This window comes from Macrobrachium nipponense, chromosome 9, assembly GCF_015104395.2.
Source record: "Macrobrachium nipponense isolate FS-2020 chromosome 9, ASM1510439v2, whole genome shotgun sequence".
Lineage (NCBI taxonomy): Eukaryota > Metazoa > Arthropoda > Malacostraca > Decapoda > Palaemonidae > Macrobrachium > Macrobrachium nipponense.
In genome coordinates, this window is record NC_061110.1 from 12,504,572 (window position 1) to 12,528,700 (window position 24,129).

At 38.8% G+C, this 24,129-nt stretch overlaps 1 protein-coding gene across 3 annotated transcripts in view; it reads right to left on the bottom strand.

Moving 5' to 3' along the window:
* The window catches only part of LOC135218372 (synaptotagmin-14-like), a 77,362-nt gene extending 57,566 nt beyond the window's left edge, over positions 1-19,796 (bottom strand). Inside the window, exon 1 of one of the 3 annotated variants that reach the window (XM_064254627.1) lies at positions 19,041-19,796. In XM_064254627.1, coding sequence (XP_064110697.1) covers positions 19,041-19,068 — 28 coding nt within the window. In that variant the 5' untranslated portion in view covers positions 19,069-19,796. The other 2 variants (XM_064254628.1, XM_064254629.1) reach the window with 2 other exon arrangements.
* Between the last annotated feature and the right edge of the window lie 4,333 nt (positions 19,797-24,129).

Sequence of the window (24,129 nt, forward strand, 5' to 3'; positions counted from 1 at the left end):
TCCCTCTAGAACAATACCCCCCCAACGAAAAATTTTTGTCCCTGCAGAACAAGTCCTCCCCTAGAACAAAATAAAACCCCTGCAGAACAAAGTCCTCTAGAACAAAAACCCTGCTGAACAAAAGGTTACCTTCCTCTAGAAGCAATCCCTCCGGCGGAACAAAGTCCTCTAGAATTTTCTTGAAAGCCCTTGCAGAACAAAGTCCTCTAGAAACAAAAACCCTGCAGAACAAATCCTCTAGAACAAAACCCTGGCTGAACAAATTCCTCTAGACACAAACTCCCTGCGGAAACAATAAAGTCCTCTAGAAACGAAAGCCTGCAAACAAAGCCTCTAGAACAAAAAACCCTGCTGAACCAAAGTCCTCTAGAACAAAACCTTGCAGAACAAAGTCCCCTAGAACAAAAAAAAACCCTGCAGAACAAAAGTCTCTAGAACAAAACCCTGCTGAAACAAATCCTCTAGAACGAAAGCCTGCAGAACAAAGTCCCCTAGAACAAATCCCTGCAGAACAAAGTCCTCTAGAACAAAACCTTGCAGAACAAAGTCCTCTAGAACAAAACCTTGCAGAACAAAGTCCTCTAGAACAAATCCCTGCAGAACAAAGTCCTCTAGAACAAAATCCCTGCAGAACAAAGTCCTCTAGAACAAAACCTTGCAGAACAAAGTCCCTATAGAACAAAACCTTGCAGAAACAAAGTCCTCTAGAACAAAACCTTGCAGAAACAAAGTCCTCTAGAAACAAAAAACCCCCCCTGCTGAACAAAGTCCTCTAGAACGAAAGCCCTGCTGAACAAAGTCCTCTAGAACAAAACCCTGCAGAACAAAGTCCTCTATAACAAATCCCTGCAGAACAAAGTCCTCTAGAACAAAACCTTGCAGAACAAAGTCCTCTAGAACAAAACCCTGCTGAACAAAGTCCTCTAGAACAAAACCCTGCTGAACAAAGTCCTATAGGACAAAACCCTGCAGAACAAAGTCCTCTAGAACAAAACCCTGCTGAACAAATTCCTCTAGAACAAAACCCTGCTGAACAAAGTCCTCTAGAACAAAACCCTGCAGAACAAAGTCCTCTAGAACAAACCCTGCAGAACAAAGTCCTCTAGAACAAAACCCTGCTGAACAAAGTCCTCTAGAACAAATCCCTGCAGAACAAAGTCCTCTAGAACAAAACCCTGCAGAACAAATTCCTCTAGAACAAATCCCTGCAGAACAAAGTCCTTTAGAACGAAAGTCTGCAGAACAAAGTCCTCTAGAACGAAAGTCTGCAGAACAAAGTCCTCTAGAACAAAACCCTGCTGAACAAAGTCCTCTAGAACGAAACCCTGCAGAACAAAGTCCTCTAGAACAAAACCCTGCAGAACAAAGTCCTCTAGAACAAAACCCTGCTGAACAAAGTCCTCTAGAACAAAACCCTGCTGAACAAAGTCCTCTAGACAAAAACCCAGTTCTGAACAAGTCCTATAGGACAAAGCCCTGCAGAACAAAGTCCTCTAGAACAAAACCCTGCTGAACAAAGTCCTATAGGACAAAACCCTCCAGGACTAAAACCTTATAAGACAAAGCCCTTTTAGGACTAGACACTGAAAAGTATCCCACAGGAATTAAGAGAGTCCCAGTAAGGAGCAGCCCATAGGGGGATGAGAGGAAAACTGGCCCACTTATAATATCCATCATGGGTCAGGTCAAATCAGAAATAACGGATTACCCGAGAGCTTATGTGGTAATCTTGATAAGGAGAGATTAATTTAATGTAAAAGCTCCATAAACATGTAGTATAATATATTATAATAACTTATATATAATTATATATATATATATATATATATATTATATTATATATACTTATTATTATATAATATATATATTATTATTTAATTAATTTATATATATACTGTAACTGTATTGTAAATTTTTAATTGTAAACAATGTCAGTTTAATCCTTTCAATAAAACATGAAAAAATGGCTTTAAAAAAACTAATTAAATCTCACTTGTGTAACTTTGCACTTTGTGAGTATGGTGACTTAAAAATACTGAATTGCAGGATAATACGTTTTAAAATTATTGTATTACTTCGAATTTTCCTAAGTTCATAATTGTCCTATTTTCTGTTACTGTTTCTCCACGAGAATATTTAGTCCTAAAAGGGGCTTCTTTGTATATACACGTACAGTAAGTTCCAAAACTGAAGCGACAAATTTCAGAGGATTTCGTTCGAAATTCACTAACTGGCAACTACAACTCGTAGCTGAAAAAAACTTCTACAGTGAAAGCTCTATCAAGCAAAATACAGCTAACATATGACGCACAAATATCAAATCTATGATATTTACAAAAATCATAAGAAAAAATTACGGTAATAGTAATTGTTGTCAAGTATAAGCAATTACTTCAAACTATAGAAACGAAACAATTTGAAATTCTCTTTCAACACAGGATCACCAACATTACCAATGTTTATCTCGAGCAATGTGGAAACAAATATTTAATATCGTAGTGCATTATCAATTATTTTAGCGAAGATTCATAAAACCATGGAAGTATCAATAGAATGTAAAGGGAAAATCTCCGTGACATTAAACATAATCAACCATGAATGCACCTAGATTCAATAGAGAAGTTGGGTGTGGTTGGTAGTTCTGATTCTAGCTTCTAGGACCGAGCATAAAACACCATCCTCGAGAAAGGCTCTAACCTCTGCTACTACCTTCAGGTGACTAGGCCTAGTTCCGGGCATTGCAAGGCTTACAATGCAGGGCCACTGTCTGTTATTTGGGCAAAGATAGAACCTTCAGGACCGATACCAGGACCTGTCCTTGCACCTGGAAAACAGACTCGCTAAATAAAAAATAAGCAAGACGGTCGCAAGCAAACAGAACACCCCACCCCCCCACCCCTCTACCTCTACCCACAATACTAACTCCACCTTTTTCACTTCAACCTATTACCTCAAATCTTCGAATCATATTCCGACCGTGAAATTTAAGACTGAATTTGTGTAAGTGGGCGTATCGTAAGAGAGTGATATCACCCAAATTCATATTTCCACGGACAACCAGTAATCAGTTCAATCCAGTCAAGCATTATTGTATAACAGAATTTATGATTTTTTTGGGGACATATATATATATATATATATATATATATATATATATATATATATATATATATATAATATATATAAAGAAGCACCCGAGCATGACCAATAGGCCTAGTGCTTGATTCTTAAAACAGACCTCTGGTTATTCCTGACTAGGTCCTGAGAGAGAGAGAGAGAGAGAGAGAGAGGAGAGAGAGAGAGAGAGAGAGAGAGAGAGCATAACAGGAGATACTCGAATTAAAATAATGCTCGCCAAGCATATTCGCACTCCGGATCGTATGGACAAGAACAGTCTCACTTATGCACTGAAAAAAAAAGTGGAAACCTACGAAAATACTTGTTTGGTGCGACCCTCACATGTAAAAATTTGCACAATTGAGAAATTCGATGAAATTATTAACTAACAAGCTGGAAAATATATTTCCTTGATTCTTGAAATAGGCCTAACCATGTTACCAATGCTAAACGCGCACATAACTTGGATTTCGTTTTTTTTTTTTTTTTTAATCAGATGCTAAACTTCTCTGTGCTTTATCAAAAGAAATCATAATAACTTCCGATATAACGCTATAAAAGTAGAAAGTTGATTTACCAATATGAGGCCAATGCTTATGCACACGGTTCCTGCTGCCACTCTATGGTGAACACTACATATCACACAATGAGAGCCGCAGATGTTTCTTTGGGGAAATTCTTTTTTTTTTTTTTCTTTTAATAAACAATTACTGAACTAACATTGATCATTCACTGGGGAAATACTTTGTGCGCTTATACAGTTAATCACTGATACGTATTATCAGATAAATAGGATGACAATAATTGGAATAAAATATACTGACTGGCAACCCCATGAGTTTCTATAGAAGTACGATCAATTCTGAGATTTGTCGCTTCACTTCTGGAACTTACGTACAAGGCGGGATTTTCGTCCTTCAATTGCAGAGAACATCTCGACGATGGGGGTTAGAGAGAAGGCGAAAGGAAAAATGAAGGGAAAAGGTGGAGCGGCGGGTGGACGACGTTGGATGGGTGGGGGAGGGACGTGGTTATGGTAAAGGGGTGAGACCCTAGGAGGAGGAAGTGGACGGCTGCCCCACCTTTTCCCTTGCTACAAACCACTTCCTCGTGTATCCCGTGCATAGAGCTAACATGGCTTCCTTAAAGATCTCCGGGAACTCCCACAATATATATAAGATCCTTCCCCGGCTACATGAGTTTTTTTTTTTTTTTCAAAAGGGAAAAAAGGCTAGCGGCTTCAGCCTGACTTTGACCATTTGCAAGTTAATGCTGAAATTAACGTATGATAGATTCTCGTAGACGCACAAAACCAAGCCAGCGCATTGCTATGGTGCTCTTAACACGGACAGGTTTTATCTTAGCTTGCATGACTCCATAATTATACTCTTAATGCCCTTATGATTGTTCAGTTTGTAGGTAATGTGATTGCGAGAAAACATGATACTAAGCTTATGTTCGTCGAAATATTCGAATGACTAACCCAAAACCAATTCAGGAAGAAAATTGTACTAGTGGATGTAATATTCATCGACTGACAATCCCGTCTCTTAAAAAGGTTCAGTTTAAATTTATTCAAGAAACATATACAACGCAGTCGACAAATGAACTCTAAGAAAAAAAATTAAAAAAACTACGTCTACAGAGACTACGAAAGCCTTGGCAGGTTTTCAATGACACCAGTCCATAGAATCACAGGGCACTGCTCAACAGACCGATAGACCGATGTCTGTTGAAGCAACTTACACAGGCGAGTTTGTTATCAATAGCGATCAGTAGACTTTGGTTTGAACATTTACCACGACATGAAAACTGGCACATATGCGCAGTTGAGGACATGGCAGTAAATTGAAGAAAAAACATTACTCGGTCTAATTTCAGCTCGGCTGTGCAACGCGGAAGTGAGCGAACTCACCGAAGAAATCGTATTGAATGTCGCCGTCATCTTATCCCGTTTCGCGCGATGAGGCGCATTAGCCGTTTACCGCAGCGCTGCTTATTTTAGCACCAATCAACGATCACGAACGGCAAAAAAAGGGAATGCACGATCGTTTCAAGGCGCTGTCGCAAGAATCCGCACAAGTGTCGACCTCCATGCTACCACCAATATTACCGAAAAGGTGGTCGCGGCAAAAGCGAAAGCAACCCGTGTGACGTATATATGTACCGACAAAAGGGGAGAACGAGAACACGAAACGAGAACACGAGCCATTCTGTATTTGCTGATGACTATCTCGAAGCAAACAAACAAGTGGTTCCTGGACACAGCGGAAATCAATAGTTGGGGAACGTCAGATGGGAAGATAGAGAGAGAGAGAGAGAGAGAGAGAGAGAGAGAGAGAGAGAGAGAGAGAGCAGAACGTTCCCGTTAAAAACTGCGTTTAAAAGGAAAAATGATGCAACGCAAGTTATTGGAAAAATTAACTGGCTTAGCTCACCCAAGGTTGTGCAAACCGGAAATAGTGCAGTTTCCACCACTGCACTACACACACACACACACACACACACACACACACACACACACACACGCTGACATATTTTATTTATTCCTTCAACAGATAAGCAGACAAAAGTTGAGAATACAATAGCCTGCCAAATTTATGCTGTAGAGGTTATATGAAGGGGGAATGTCGTCTCTGACAGAAATTAAGTAAAAAATAAAAAAAATAATAATATTCAAAAGTTTCTCGTAACGGAATCCTGCCATATATGAAAAAAAATGAACAGCTATTGAGTTTATTGAGTCTCCACGACTTTCAGACCCGCTCTTTGTGAACGTACTAGACCGATAGCGATGAAAAGCAGTTCGTCCGTTGGTGTTTTATCTCTTCCATCTAAGATGTCAGTATTTAGGCAACACGACAAAGAGATAAGCCGAGGACTGCCAGCCAACGCCTGGTTTTAGACTTATACAGGACCTGGACTTATGCAGTAAAAGGTCGCTGTATTTTCCTGGTGGCAAATATTATTGGAACCAATCTTTTACCGTATAGATTAAGCTTAAATTTGATTAATAATTTGAATTAATTTGATGAAAATTTTGAGTTGATTTGATGAAAAAGTTGAGTTGACTTTATGAATAATTTTAATTGTATTGATAAAAATTTTTGGTTCTTATGAAAATTTCGAGTTTTTTTATGAGAAAGTTGAATTGGTTTTATGAATAATTTTAATTGTCTTGATACAAAATTTGAGTTTTGATGAATAATTTAAGTTGATTAGATAAAAAAAATTGAGTTCCTTTGGTGAATAATTTGAGTTGATTTGATGCAAAAATTTGAGTTGATCTGATGACCAACTAGGGTCCAGTTCTATCTCATTCGAGATTATAGGCTACAGGTTGAAAAGTCGCCAATACCCACCACTTGAATTAATAAACATGACTACATACAATTCCACGCCTTGTTTGGTAATAAAGAAGAAGGCATAGTTGGCATACCAAGAGCATCCAAAGAGCACCAAGTAAGGCAACAGGAATTACCTGTTCACAGTTAGCGCCAAGTTGGGTAAAAAAAAGAAGAAGAAAATTTACAAGGTGAATAGTTGCCAGTAAGTTCCAAGAAAGGTAACAGGAAATTATTCACCAAATACACAAACCGGATGACTCACAACGCTGAGGAATGGTGAATATTCAACATGTGAGTCAGTAAACATGACGCAGACATGATGAAGATCCCATGATACTGATGTTGATGCCAGTAATGGCATCACGAAAAAGATCTGGGGTATGAGATTGTGATACCATCATTAGAAACATGAAATACGAGAGAAACTGAAAAACAGCATCCAATTTTTGGAAATATAAAACCATCGAGCTGAAATGGGAGGAATTATGGATATCCAAGGGAAAGATAATGATCAGAAGACTTGGAATATTGCGAAATGAGATTGTAGAATTCGAGCTCTGGAATATTATTCCAAGTTCTTTCGTGTGAGATCAGATTATGCATCATTCCATGAAAATGTCTTTTCCATTCCTAGCCAACTTTGCGTTAGGATACGACCAGGACGTTCTTTGAAAGTGAAATTCAATATTAATGCTGAAAGCGACTGGACGGCTGAATCTATACTCTGTTTTTTTTTTTTTTTTTTTTTGTTTTTTTTTTTTTTTTTTCATCTGTCCATCCGCCTGTGGTGTTTGTGTATGGTAACACTGCGTCCCGGTCTTTAAATAGTTACGCTATGTGTAAGTTTTAGGTAAATAAAAGGATATCTGGGTGTACATTTGCAACTGAAAAGTGTTTTAATAAATTACTGTATGCTAATTACACCGTTAATATTCGAACTAGGATATTATTATTATTGTTGAATGCAAGCTGAATGTAACTATCTAAAGCCCGGGACGCAGTGTTACCATACGCATACACCACAGCCGGATGGACAGATGGAAAAAAACAGAGTATAGTCACGGAGTGGACTCAGAATCCCCAACCATGAAAACTTAGAAATTTATTGATGGTGACATTATCAAATGAGTGATGACAAACAAATAAAGCTTATTGTGACAAGTGGGGGAGCACTGTGTGTGTGTGTGTGTGTACATACAAACACCCTCACGTTCATACCCACCTACAAGCAGGAGTTACCCGCGTGAAGAACTGCATAAGCTTTCAATTCCATTGAACTCTTATTCATGCGGTTCCCCAGAAACAAAATGGCGGCCGTGTGACAAACACCAGATTTCCTAGAACGGTTATTGGATGAATAAGCTCTTCCCGGAACGTTACAAGTTTGAAAAAAACAAAAACAAAAAAAAAAACAAAAAAACACCTATGTTTATTTACCGTTTACGAGAACCCTCGACAGGATAGGATAAACAGTTCGTGTGGACAGCCGCTCGGTATTCACCCTTTTGTTAATTTATTCATTTTTATTCATTTATCTATTTTTCATTTTATAATACTTCCCCGTTGGACGAGTGGTTTACGCGCTCGCCTACCGATGATTCGGTAATCCCGAGTTCGATTCCCCGCTCTGCCAACGTGGAGTCAAGAGATATTTTTGTTTCTGGCGATTTGGAATTCATCTCTCGATATAGTGTAGTTCGGATCTCACAGTAAGCTGTAGGTCCTCCCGTTGCTAGGTAACCAACTGGTTCCTAGCCACGTAAATAAAAAAAAAAAATCTAATCCTTCGGGCCAGCAGCCCTAGGAGAGCTGTTAACCAGCTCAGTGGTCTGGTTAAACTCAGATATACTTAACTTTTTAATTTCAGAATAATAATAATAATAATAATAATAATAATAATAATAATAATAATAATAATAATAATAATAATAATATGACAAATCCTTTGCTGGTAAAAGAGACATGACGCATGAGGTATGAAAAGAGAACAAACTAAAATATATAAATAAGATTATAACCCCATCTTATTGAAACTCTCGGATTCAGTGTTTGCATCAGGAAGTGTTTCTCAAAAACTGCAAATCTTTTGTTGGACCTGAATATGAACTTTAGGTCATTCAGCGCTGATAGGGAAATTGACAGTAAAAAGGTTTGATTGTTTTGTTTGTATGGTGTTTTTACATTGCATGGAACCAGTGGTTATTCAGCAACGGAACCAACGGCTTGACGCTTCCGAACCACGTAGAGAGTGAACTTCTATCACCAGAAATACACATCTCTCACTCCTCAATGGAATGGCCGAGAATCGAACTGGCGACCACCGAGGTGGGACGCCAACACCATACCAACCACGCCACTGAGGCGCCTTAAAAAGGTTTGAAAAGTACATGAAGAGGAAAACCTCAAAGCAGTTGCACTATGAAGCCCCGCCAAATGGTACGAGAAGACTAGCGTCCTGTCTAGCCCAGGCTCGTAGATAACAGTAAAAAGTGGATTGTATAAATGCACTAATTGTTTATTGATCCTAAAACGCCTCGAAACGAATCTGTGGCTCACACTCTCCATCCCGAGAGCCAAGGCCTGTGGTAGAAGGAGAATGGTGTATATTTCTTGCCCAGGCTCGAAGATGACACGCAAAACATGGAAAAGAATGACGTAAGGCGAGAGGGGCATAACTTCGAAGGGAGCGAAAGACCCACTACGGCCTCTGGAGGGGAAAAAAAAAGAAAAAAAATAAGGAAGGAAGGAAGGGTAGTATTTCAGAAACTCGTGCCGTCTGACGTTCTGACGTCAGAGCTCTCGAAGTTTCCAAAGAATGTGAAGTCTTATCTTCCTGGATGGAGGACAGGCCAAGAAACTATGAAAAAAGAAAATAAAAGTTTCTTTACAGTTTCTCTCTTAGTTTGATATATATCAAGAGAGTTTCACTTCCGCAAGTGTTACAAAACCCTTATTAAATCAAGCATCCAGTAGTCAATGCAAATTTTTATTTTTCCATAACAAGTTGTGAGTGGGAGGGGTTGGTGTAGCCTACTAAAAGGTGTGGAGGCCTGGAATGGCTCCACAAAGTGTTCATAAGCCTGGAGGTCCAGCTGGAATCGACCCACCACAGTCGACTAAATGCCAATTCAATGTTTTACTGCTCTCCTCAACAGGAGTCCAGCAGGCCACTTGTTGGTGTGTTCAGTGTCTCCTAAGCATCCATCTCTCTGTCTCTGTCTGTCTGTCTGTCTGTCTCTGTCTGTCTGTCTGTCTCTCTCTCTCTCTCTCTCTCTCTCTCTCTCTCTATATATATATATATATATATATATATATATATATATATATATATATATATATATATATATATATATATATATATATATATATAAGGAGCCCATAAAAACACCAAAATATAATATTTGTCTCTCTATATTTTGGTGTTTTTATGGGCTCATTTTATAAGATGGAATTCTGTTGCAACAGAACATTTTTACCAGTCATATGTATATATATATATATATATATATATATATATATATATATATATAAAATACATAAAATCCGTTCGTTCACCGATGAAGCAAACACTACGGAACCTCTCTCTCTCTCTCTCTCTCTCTCTCTCTCTCTCTCTCTCTCTCACACACACACACACACACACACACACAAACACAAACTCCCAAAGAGCTCAAAAAAAAACTACAAACCACCGAATCATTATAAACAAACAAACAAAAAATACAAAAAAATTAACACGACCTTTATATCTATCTCTGCATGACGACGCGACGCACAAAAGCGACGACAACGGAAAAGAAAATCTCTGGTCGCTGATTCTCCCCGGCGCGTCACATAGCTCTTGCTTGTTCGCCCGGCGTAAACAGACACTTCCCCCCCCCTCCCCCTCCCCCCAAAACAAAGCCGCTTCTCTGAGGAAATGACGAAATCGCCTATAAGCGCGCGGGAGCCCATGACGTCATAGGCATTGCGAAATGGGGAGGTCGCTAATATACTGATATTATGATTATCTTTCAGTGTTTGTATTGTGCACATGACGATGTGCTGAAGTATGATCTACGTTTCGTTTGGATTATAAAGATGGTCCATTACAGGACAAGGTAATAATAATAATATAATAATAATAATAATAATAATAATAATAATAATAATAATAATAATAATAATAATAAAATCTTGATGCTGAAGTAGTTCCAGGACTTATGCAGAAAAAATGTGCTCCTAGAAACGTTACACACAGCGAGAAAAGTGACAAGGTAATTGACTGTCAATAAAATAATAATAATAATAATAATAATAATAATAATAATAATAATAATAACAAAAAATAGATGCTAAAGTAGCTCCAGGACTCATGCAGAAGAGTGTGCTCCTAGGAACAGGGCATATAGTGAGAAAAGTGAGGGTCTCCTAAGGAGGCAGGATGTAACCCGGAACCGCCACACTATACAAACCGCCCAGGCGAATAATAATAATAATAATAATAATAATAATAATAATAATAATAATAATAATAATAACGTCTACATTTCATTACCAATAAGGAAACCAGCCCAGTAATGAAGAAGAAATAAAGAATGTAAAGAATGAACGACATAAGGGAATTAGCAGAGGAAAACAAATTAGATGAAAAAAAAAAATTGCAATTAAAAAATTAGACTCATCTCAGAGTCATATATCTGAGACTTATCTCTGAGACCTCAAGGGGGAATGACGTAGTCTAGGGAATTAGGATTGCAAAGGATAATGGAAAACATGAAAAAGCTGATAAAAGGAGGAATAATAAACCATCTACAGGAAACTGCTGCAAATGAGTTAAAAGATAAGGAGTAAGAAATTTGATGGCAGTAGAGTTTGAATCCCAAAAACGAAGACTTTTTTTTTTTTTTTTTTTTTATGGTGTTTTTACGTTGCATGGAACCAGTGGTTATTCAGCAACGGGACCAACGTTTTTACGTGACTTCCGGTAAAACTAAGATATACTTAACTTTTTCTTGAACTAACCTACCCTAACCTAGAGCCACGGCAAAACAAATACCGGGGTTGGTGGTGCAATACTTGTATACATTTCTGGAATTTGCATATCCGGAAGAAGATGACCAAATCACTTCAGAGGAAGAGAATAAACCCCACTTCCTCGTGTTGGAAAAGTCTGCAGACCGGAATGAACTCAATTCCCTCAATTCTTTGGCCAGCTGTAAAAAAGAGATCTACTGGGCATGTTTGAGGAACGCGAAGCTGAAGAAGGATCGTCAATGAAATGATCTGGGTATGGCCGCCCCCCACAGTACCCTCAGGACCTGATAACAATGAGCAGCATTTTCTGGCTAGATTTCTGTTAGAGGACCTGCACCCACAGGTTTGCTGTTGGGAAATGGAGTTTGGTATCATCTGCCCGAGGAATTCACTAGTTCTCTTGGCCAAATCATGTGTCTATATAAACCCAGTGGGCCATTTGGAGCACCAAAGACTACAAAAAAGCTACCTGTGGATGGATCTCTTGGTTTAAATAGGTAACGCCTTTTCTGTAACCTTTCCCTTACCTATCTGAAGAGAGAGAGACAGCAGTCTCAGAAATATATGATACTTACTTTCTATATTTTGGCGTTTTTATGGGCTCCTTTTATTAGATGAAGTTCTGTTGTAACAGAACAATTTTACCAGTCATATATTCCTTACATATATAGTCCTTCATAAACGCTCCAAGAAGAGGTCCATTGGAGGACGAAACTGTTGAGCATTTTCTGAATTAAACCACTTTCATTTTCCTACGTGGAATACTACTGAATTACCATATCTTCGTGCCTAAGAAGATCACCGATACAATATATATATATATATATATATATATATATATAATATATAGATATATATATATATATATATGTATATGTATGTAGTATTATATATATATATATATATATATATATATATATATATATGATGTATGTATGTATGTATATATATATAATATATATATATATATATATATATATATATAATATATATATAGGATATATATATATATAAGCGTGTGAATGATGTCCTGCCTATATCACTTTGCCTGCATCAGAACAGTAATCTGAGCATTGTATTTGTTTTTTCAGATCAATGGAAGGACACAAGCAGTTACTATATATTATTCTGTCCCCTGACGCGTCATGATCGACACACAGCAAGGCGCGTGAACGCGCTGGGTTACGTTCGTGGGCGTATTTGTATCTCGATAAGTTTGGCTTCCCAGGAGCTTAATATAGACCCACTGCTGCTGGAAGAGAAGCATTGTTTGCTCTCGCAGAAAAAAAAAAAGAAAAAATAACGGAATTGAGGCGTCTGGTGCGAACGGCAATATGTCAAAAGTTAGGCTCGAGTGTCATGCAATGTAGTGAGTAACGGTGTGTCAACATCACAACAAAACATGTCATAAAAATGTAATAAATATGTTATAAACAAGTCGGCGACTCATCGCATGCGATGCATCACAAGTATTGTTGCATACAAGTCACACAGACTTCATTCGATGTAGTCCTAACCAGTACTTCGTACGATTATAAATCCAGCATTTTCCATAGATTCGTTCTCCCCTCATAGTCGTTGACCTGTTTTCTAGTTGTTCGTGATATATATATATATATATATATATATATATATATATATATATATATATATATATATAGTACTGGTAATCTTCTTTGGCACAAAGATATGGTAATTCAGTAGTATTCCACGTAGGAAAATGAAAAGTGGTTTATCTCAGAAAATGCCCGTTAAACAGTTTCGTCCTCCAATGGACCTCTTCTTGGAGCGTTTATTAAGGACTATATATATAATATATATATATATATATATATATATATATATATATATATATATATATATATATATATATATATATATATATATATAAGGAATATATGACTGGTAAAATTGTTGTTACAACAGAACTCCACCTAATAAAAGGAGCCCATAAAAACGCCAAAATATAGAAAGTAAGTAAATGAGTGGCATCTCATCGAGACAATAACTGTTATTCACGAGACTTATTATTTATCCACATTTCCCCTCAGATGAGACTGAGAAATGAAGCCCTCAGAACTGTACTATGGCGACTTCCTTGTGTGTCAAGACCCGATAAAAAAAAAATTGCAATTAATATTGTGAGAAACGCTGCCAACCACTTCCCAATGAGACTAAATGGCATTAAATGACATTAACAGCAAAGATTTTTTTTTTTTTCGCTGAGGGTTGTAATCCCTGTATGTCTTTTTTTATTATTATTAATCCAGCTGATTGTCTGTCTTCCTTTATGTCACTCTCTCTCTCTCTCTCTTCAAATCATGCGTGTGTATGTTTACTTACATACGAATATATTTTAAAAGTAAAAGTTCTCTCTCTCTCTCTCTCTCTCTCTCTCTCTCTCTCTCTCTCTCTCTCTCTCTCTCTGCGTGGGTCCGTCCGTCTGCGTTTACTGAATTATTATTATTATTATTAGCAATTGTATTAGTATTAATCCATAGTAGAAAGCCAGTCACAGGGCTGGAAACTCTCTGTCTCTCTCTCTCGTGTTCACATAGGCAGGATGTAGCTCCCCCTCTCATGAGGGATACTTTTGGTAGACGTATCTCTCAGGAGAGGTGGAACATACATCCCGCCTATATGAACTCTCGAGAAAGACTGAGAGTTTCCCGCCCTGTGATTGGCTTATTAACAGCCAGTCAGGAGCGTCGTAAGGGACTGGCCTAGACATTGGATGCACGGTTGATGTGAATCTACTATGGATTGATACTACTACAATTGCTAATAATAATAATAATAATAATAATAATAATAATAATAATAATAATAATAATAATAATAATAATTAGTATTAGTAGCATTGAGAATATGTAAATATTCGTGAGAGCAAGAGTATGGAATAAAGTTTAAACACTAAGCCTGGGACCTGTGAGATCATTCAGCGGTAAAAGGGATAAATCGAGAGAAGAGAAGGTCTGAAAGGCGTAACAGGAGGAAGAAAAGTAAGACGGGAAAAAAAGGAACATAAACGGAGGTACAGTAAAAAAAAATGGAAAGGGTTGCAGCTAGAGGCCGGAGGGATGCCGAAAAGAACCTTGAGGATTGCCTACAGTGCACCGCGTGAGGCATTGGCGTATTTAAGGGAGTCGGGGGGGGGGGGGGGGGGGGGGGGCAACTTGGTTACGTGCCGACCTATGGATATGAATAACAGAACATTGTTTTCTTTCAGTAAATCATTATTAGCAGGAGATATTTGCTTAGTTAATGATTATTTCAACAACAGCAACAACTAATGTGTATATGTGTACACGTTATATATATATATATATATATATATATATATATATATATATATATACTATATATATATATAAAATAAACCTAGTGGCTTCCCGCCCTCCCCTGTCTATGCCTACCTAGCCTACCTAGGGTGCTACTCACACTTGCGTTGCAGTTTTCGCTATATCCTAAGTTCTTCTTATTCAAAGGTCAGCTTCATACAGCACTAAATATCCTTTTACAATAAAGACCCGGAAACTTTGAATTGACGAGAATGAAAAGGAGTGGCACTTACCACCCCGAAATAAAGTCATCTTACTATAATGGCTGTTATGTCTGTCCGTCCGTCTGTCATTCAATCACAGCCAAACGGTTGGTCCGATGGGCATGAAACTTGGCAGGGTTATAGTGGGGACTCCTAAGATGGTTTATAATGGGGTTTCATCCTACCTCCACCGCCTCCGAAGCGGGTGAGGGTGAGAAGGGATTCCCTGAAATGGAGCTGGTTCTGCTCATGAAACTGGGCTGGTTAAGCCCGTAGACTTAAGTTACTTTAAGAATATACCATACATAATTTCTGTATACACGTTTGTTAGTATTTTTAACGCTTGAAGAATCCTGGGAAGCATGAAAGAGTCAGGGAAATCAGAGCCGGAAAGCGAATTCCAAAGTATCCGAGTCTTTACAAGAACGAGGGATTAACTGATATAATTTTTCGACTGGCGTCGCTTCTGAAGCTCGATGGATACGAGTCAGCGTAATAACGAGGTTGAAAATGAGGCACAATGATTAAGGAGACAAATACAGAGAAACATAGCTATCTCCTCACTCCCAAAAATCAAATCTTCAGGGGGTGAAAGCAAATGTGGAATAGGCTTTGGAAAAGAGAGACTTTCCGAGAAACCTGAATCACTGAAGATGGAAAAATACGGAACTTGAATTGTACTATTGATTCCACTTCAAGGAAAAAAAACCTCTGTGATCACTTTGATTTCAGATATGGAAACTTTCACATGATCACTGATTGAAAAATGTGGTACAATGTGGTACATTATTATTATTTACATGAAATAAGCGACGAATAAACATAAGTCCGCATAACAAACTCAAGCCAAACTGTGACAACAGAGGAAGTAATATAAAGAAAATAACAGGAAGTAACATAGAGAAAATAACGATGTAAATAACATACTATATGAATGAAAGTGATCAATGCCTCAAGTACTTGACTGTTTATACAAGAGTCACCTTCCTAGGGTCTGTTGCAAGTTCAAGCAATGATTGTAACTGAATTATTGTAACATCTTCAACTATCTCCCCATGCTCTAGGCCACATTTGTATTTGATGGAATATTCTTCTTTTATAAAGATACATTTGCCCTATAGAAACAGGGAGGTTATGATCAAGGAATACAGAAGAAGACAGAAGAGGCCATATTCAGGTTGAGGAGGATATCATTGACCTATCAAAGCAAATGACCCTTGAGTTCACGACTGTACAGATTATATCACTTTGCAGTGATTACTTAATCCGAGGCAATGGGTATTTAGTGTGCTACTGATGAGTCCTCTGCTTATATAAAAAAAAAAGCAGTTAATACCAATTATGTGGAAAAAAACACGTATGAAGACATTCTGACAATAATCGCTGGGACTGCATCCGGGAGCCCTTCTCTCATCTTAAAGATAACTAATCTTATTTTTTCCCTTTGCAGAAGTTCTCTGACTTTACCAAATACAATATAGCCTAACCTTACGTTATCATAAAAAGAAATTACATATTGAGGTCCATACTAACCTAACTGTAGTACTCTGATAATCTAACCTTAACCAAGCCTAACCTAACTAGTGTAAATTTACCTAACCTAAGAGGTATAGGCTAACTGTTAAGCGATCATTCATGAACAGCAGCAGTACTGCCTCGCAATGTCCTAAATAACATATGGTCAGCATAAAAGGCTGCTGAATAATCAGCAATTATCAACACCTCCCTCCACAACAACCCTCAATGGCTCATGGGACAGGGAGTTTATATAGCCTATGGCCTAAGTGATGCTGGCATTCCAGACCCATCTTAAACCGAATTGTCGGCCTCTACCGCAGCGCGACCACCTTCCCGAAAAAGTACTTTAACACGTCCAGTAACCCAGGATAGACGTTAGTTAAGAGCCAGCGTCCCTCGAAGCAACACCTCGAGTCCTGTATTTTCCCCTCGTAGTACGTTTTCTTCTCCCAAGTCACAAATTAAGACAATAATTTCCGATTTCCGGGAAGGTGGTCGCGCTGTGGTTATAGCGGCCGGCCATTCGGTATATATTAGCCAGAACTGTCCTAACCTACCTACCTTCATCAGTCCTAAAATAAATGACGTAATTGATGCTTACTTTATTTCCATTTAAGTAAAAAAAATTTACACTAAACTTAACTAACCCAGGCCTGAAGCCTAACCCCACATTTTTCATGGTTTGTTAAGGCCTAAAAAGACTTAAATACTAGTAACCTGGAATACCCCAGCGGCGAGTCAATAGATAATAATGGTAGAGAGGTATTAACGTAAAACTAAATAAAAAAAACTATACTTGAAGTAAAATATGGATTTTGGGATATTTTCATTCGACAATCATTGACCAACAATGTGATTTTTCGATGGATGAACTATAGACCAAAATAACACACAAACAAAACGGTCACACACGACTGTTTAGCTAAGGCATCTCGCGTTCGAAGAAAGAAATACTACTACTAATTTTCATTTCGAGTTTAGTATAAGTATCTGACGAACGCAAGTTAAAGTATTATCATGAAATAAAGACATTTTTGGGGGGGCTCTGGTAAGCCTTTCAATCAATCTATCCCTCAATTTCCTTTCTATTTAATTGGCCACCAAAACAAATCTATAACTCCCATGCTTTCATATGTTGATCCTATTAACCCTTGTATGTATAGTATGGAGACCCGTAAAGAGTTACAATGAGGCTTGAGATCCCACTGATTAACAGAGGTCACCAACAGTTGTAACGCCAGATAACTCACAATCAATCTACATAGGTCACCGGACGGTAGCGAAGACGTAGACAGACCTCTACGATACACGAGGCCGGAAGGAGAGGAAAGGATGGTAGAGGGGAATGTGGGGTTGGGAGGGGATGGGGGGGTCGTAGGTGGCTGGGACGCGTGGCAATGCGGTCACAATGAGACCAGAAAGCCAGCCAGCAGTTTTAGAAGTAGTATACTAGACTCTGAGAATCAGTAGCAGTACTGATACTAATCGATTATATCTACCGATCCACATCTCCCTATGAAAAACCTTTATTAATACGTCATAAAATAACAGCTTGTCTTATTTTCGTTTCAGAAGTATAGCACCATGATGATAATATTCAGTTTTACCTAGAAGTTTACTAGAGAGGTCATGAAAACTCAACTATAGAGAAACGTAAATGAAGCTAATGGCCTTCGTTTAATAGAGTGTATCACCAACAATCACAATCAGAAACCAAACAGCCATATTAGTATAATGATATCATAATAATAATAATGCTTTTAAGAAATATATAATGCACTCAGTCAGCTTCACCTTTCGACGAGTATGGCAACACTGCGAATACCATCCCTTCAATTCAAGGTGATTTTCTGATTATTACGTCATCAACCATACATACCATATGAGTTTTGCTCAATCTATACATCAAAACGAATAATACACGTTTATAAGGATTGGCAAAATATGGCGTTTTCTTTTTCTTAAAATAAACATATCTACGTCTAAAGAAAGGGTTGCAGTATAAATCTTTCTGCATCAGAGAGAGAGAGAGAGAGAGAGAAGAGAGAGAGAGAGAGAGAGAGAGATTATATTAAAGACAAAACGTAAAATACTGCAGCCACATTGAGATCCTGCAGAGAGAGAGAGAGAGAGAGAGAGAGAGAGAGAGAGAGAGAGAGAGAGAGAGACTTACCTGAGGTGGAGTAGAGAGGCCAGCACAATCCCAGTGATTTTACAGCACCTTTAATATATGACATTTGCTTTCGTTTTCTCTCAAAACTGCCGATGCCAAAAAGAACTTCTCATTCTCCTGTATTATTCTTTATTATCTAATTTGATCAATACTGAATTTTTTTTTTATTTCTCGGCTTTTCATGAATTTTCATGCTGTTGGCTTTTGTTAAAAGACATTTCTTTTATTTAGAGGATGGGGACATTGGACTAGCTTACACACTGTGAAGATGTGCGTCTTACACCTTCCTTCGCATCGTACTGGGTATCTGCGGCTGACATCTTACCTTCGGACACCCCAGGCGAGGACAGCATGGTTACGTCCCCTCCTCTACATAGTGCCAACGAGTCCTCGTCCAAGGCATCGGACGCCAGGCAGGTTTCGCCGCTGGACGTCAACAACACGGCCACCGGTGCATCCGTTGCCGCTCCGAGTCGAGACACTTCGCACACCCAGTTTCAAAAGAGAGAGAGAGAGAGAGTTGGGGGAGGGTGAGAGGAGAGAGAGAGATAGAGAAAAAAAAAAGGATCCCTCACACCACGACAACAGTTAAAACTCCCTTCCTCGAGTTTTCCAAAGGCCGCCAGCAGCAGCAGAAGAAGAAGGTCGCCTCCTCTCTTGGCTTCTTAGCGGCGGCGGTGACCTTCATTGAAAAAGCGCGTGCCTGAGCGAGGGAGCAGCGGTACGAGAAAAAACCGTTATGGCTGCTGCTGCTGCTGCTACGTCTGCACCATTTCCTAGGCCTAATAACAATACTACTACGTCCTCGGGTCGGTAGCATGAAGGACCGTTCGGGAGAAAAAAAAACGCGCACGCACTTCGGACTTCCCTGAGGGGGATCACAAACCGAACAGCATCTGGTACAACAACACCATCCTCCTCCTCGCCTTCGTGTTGTCAATTTCCGCACCGCAACTCGGAAATTATCGATCGAAATGTGCTCTTGGGCGCTCTCTCTCTCTCGGCGAGTCGCTCCGTTCCTCAGTCAGCACTGCTCAACACACATTTACCGCCACCTGCCACCACCGAGCTGCCGTGCTGCCGCTGCTGCTGCTGCTGCCGCTGCTGCCATGACTCAAAACATACACACACACTCACGCACGATACGTACACACACACACACACACACACACACACACTTCAACATAATACACACAGACAATCGCCGGTTAGGTCATGGCAACCTGGTGGATTATCTTTTCCATTAGTTACGTTTCAAAAACTCACTTTTCGTTTCACAATAAAGCTCATGTAGCGCTTTGGAATCGTCGTTATCATAACAGCTCAGTCGTCATTGGTAACCGTCATTGTTTTTGGAATTGTAGAATCGTCAGGAGTGACAACGTTTCATAAAAAATAAGCAAAATAAGAAAGACTTCGTGAATTCGGAGGGTTCGGGGCTGACAGAGCCAGTGTTGCCAACATGACCTATGGGCGAAATCTGTCAATGAATTGAATCGGCTCTAAAGAGAAGACGACCATTAATATACTTTTAGTAGGCCAATGAATATTACTTGACAATGATTATTTAACGTTATATATATATATATATATAGTATATATATATATATATTATATATATATATATGATATATATATATATATTATATATATATTAGCAAAATACTAGGAGCCGTCCATGTTAAGACTAAAATATACGTATATAAATTGCCTTAAATTTATAATCAAGATTAAATTTCGATGCGACCAATTGCCCTTTATAGTATGACCTTGAAGCTAACTTTATTCGGCACATCGTGCCCATCGGTATTACTAGTAGATTATGCATACCAGATATATAATGTCTCTCTCACAGTTACGAGTTATGTTCGAAGGAAACTTCCTGTCTGAACTTTTACCTCTGCTCTTGACTTCACTATGGATCTTTACGTAAATCTCCCAGCGGGTATAGCAGTGTAAATTATGATTCCTCTCTCTCTCTCTCTCTCTCTCTCTCTCTCTGCTCTCTCTCTCTCTCTCTCATGATCAGAATTTTAATGTCATTAAATCTACGGTATTTCATCCCCGCATTTAACTTACTTCAAAATTTGTATACTGTAGTACTACAGGATGCTTAAGTCTAGGCCTATAAACATCATTATTTATGTGCACACGCTATGTTTACTCATTCTTATTTTAATTATATCACTTATGAATGTTTTTGTGTACTAAATTACAGTTTTCACTGTAGAAATTCTTTTGTTGTATACTAAAAAATATTCCGATGTGCAGATACCAAACCAATGTGTCTAGTTCAAAGTATGGTACGAAGCGCGCTTACTTATATCTTAGATACAATTACATCAGTGCGTTGACCGAAAGGAAAAGAAATTAACGTTCCAAGCTATTTATTTCAAGATTAACTCAAATTTAAGAATCTGGCAGACTACTGAATCATATTTGACGTTTCAGATCTGTCACAAATCACATTTTTTACGTTTTTCCTTTGGTCTAATTGAAAGAGAGAAAGAGCAGGGAAGAAGGTCCTTGGGGGTAGGGGAGTAGGGGTTAGGGGGGTCGATTCCCATCAGAAGAAAATTGACACCAGCCGGACACCGGATGCTGCGCGTGACATCATGCGCAGTAAACCTGCTCTCTAACGTTTAGATGATAAACATTTTGACTGACAAGTTAAAACAAATTTAAAGTTTAGTGATTATGGCATTATTGTGAGCTACCATCATACACTAACTTTCTTCTTTCTTTCTTCTTTTTGTCATTATTTCTGGTACGTTTCCCCCAAACCGGAAGTGCAATCACTCCTTGGCTGACGGGTGGAGGTTCCGTCCCCAACCCCACACCAGCACGCAACCCCCTACCCACCCTCCCCCACCCCCACCACCCCCACCTCACCTCACCCACCCCTCTCCGTAGAGATGAAAGGGTCTACGCGTAGTATAGCCTGCCTCCCGCTGCGTGAGGTAGACCGATAGATCTCAATTTCGAAATGCTAACATTTTGAAGTTTATTTGCGAAAAGGTAGAATTACTCAGAATTCAAAGATGAATAAAGAGATGAATAAAGATAGCTATAAACAGATGAATGAGTTTACAAATAATGAGAGTACTTTATCCCCAACCCTGTTGATATTCTCTCCACCATGAGTGTGATCGATTACGAGTTGTGCTAAGAGTTGATATTCTGTTGTTCGTTACATTGTATTAAGGTTTTTGTGTACATTTCTATATATGACTACAAGTAAACCTAGTGGCAATCTGCTAGAATAGGCTGCTCAGGAAGATCTAAAATTGTTAAGAGTAAGAACAGACATATGCAATTGATTCCGATGCATATGTGATGCATATTTATTCCTACTTGCTACGTTTAAAGTAATTTGCTGTTACTTATATTCGCGTTTTCATTGTAATGCTACCGCACCTCGCTATATATTTTATACGGCTAAAGCTGTTTTGCATAAAATTTACAATATTCTTTGGAACTAATTCTCATTTATAATATATATGTATATATACATATATAGTTACTATATATATATATATATATATATATATATATATAATATATATATATATATAAACAGTAACTGTGTATTATTATTCCATATATACAGTTACCACCTCATCTTTTCTACATTTATTTATTTACATTCATTACACACATTTCAGCTGCGCTAAAGTTAATTCACTTATACCCTTCTGCAATCACACTCACCGGTCAACCTTTTGATTCAATTTTCAGCCACGAATTTAATCGAATTTGGCAACTGCTGGGTGCTGAACTTCATTCTAAGACAGCTGCACAACAGAAACTAATAATAATAATAATAATAATAATAAATAATAATAATAATAATAATAATAATTAATAATAATTAATAATAATAATAATAATAATAATAATAATAATAAAAGTTTAGATGCTCCCAATCCTCGAAGCTCATCACCATAGGGAGCATTAGTCTAACAGACACATCAAGTAAGCGGTTGTAAGGCATAGACCCACCCATACAGGGCGCGTGGATTGTATGGGGGTGGTGATGGGGGAGGGGAGATGAGTTTGCAGGTGCATGTAAGGGAGAGGGAGGGATAGGGAGGCTCAATAGAAATGATAATGGCGCCATCATGATTGTTGTGTCATTAAATACAATGGTTGAGCTGTTGTCGATCAATAGCTCTTGGGGGATTCTGAGAGCGGTCCTTGATTGTAACGTAATTCAGAAAGAGAGAGAAGAGAGAGAGAGAGAAGAGAGAGAGAGAGAGAGTGAGAGAGAAGAGAGGGGTGGGTGGTTGGGGGGAGGTTGTTGGGAGGTTGTCCTAGTCAGTCTATAACCATGTACAGAAGAGAGAGGAGAGGGGGGGGGGTCCAGCCAGTCTATAACCATGTACGAGAGAGAGAGAGAGGTCCCAGTCATTCTATAACCATGTACGAGAGAGAGAGAGAGGTCCCAGTCATTCTATAACATGTACGAGAGAGAGAAGAGAGAGAGAGAGAGAGAGAGAGAGAGAGATGGTTCCGCAGCCTATAACCATGTACAGAAGAGAGAGAGAGAGAGAGAGAAAATGGTTCCAGCTAGTCTATACCATGTTACGAAGAAAGAGAGAGAGAGCGAGAGAAGTTCCAGTCATTCTATAACCATGTACGGAGGAGAGAGAGAGAGGTCCCGCAGCCAGTCTATAACCATGTAACGAAAGAAGAGAGAGAGAGAGAGAGAGAGAGAGAATGGTTCCAGCTAGCCTTAACCATGTTAGCAGATAGAGAGAGAGAGAGAATGGTTTTCCAGCTAGCCTATAACCATGTACAGAAGAGAGAGAGAGGAGAATGGTTCCAGTAGTCTAACCATGTACGAAAGAAAGAAAGAAAGAAGAGAGCGAGAGAAGGGTTCCAGTCATCTATAACCATGTTACGAAGAGAGAGAGGAGAGAGAGGTACAGCAAGTCTATAACCCATGTACAGAACGAGAGAGAGAGAGATGAGAGAGAGAGAGAGGAATGGTGCCCGCCGTTAGCTCTTTAACCATGTACAGAAGAAGAGAGAGAAGAAGAAATGGTTTCCAATAGTCTATAACCATACGAAAGAAGAGAGAGAGAGGGAAGGGTTTCCAGTCATCTATAACCATGTACGAGAGAGAGAGAGAGGAGAGGTCCCAGAACCAGTCGTTTAACATGTACAGAAGAGATGAGAGAGAGAATGGTTCCGTAGATATTAACTGTGCGAGAAAGAGAGAGGAGAGGAGAGATGAGACGAAGAGAGATGATAATCGCAGAGAGAGAGAGAGAAGCGTTCCATCCTGATTCTGTAAACCATTTTACGAGAGAAGAGGAGAGAGGAGAGAGGTCCCAGCCAGTCTATAAACCATGTACAAGAAGAGAGAGGAGAGAGAGAGAGAGAGAGAGAGAGGAGAGAGAGAGAGAAGA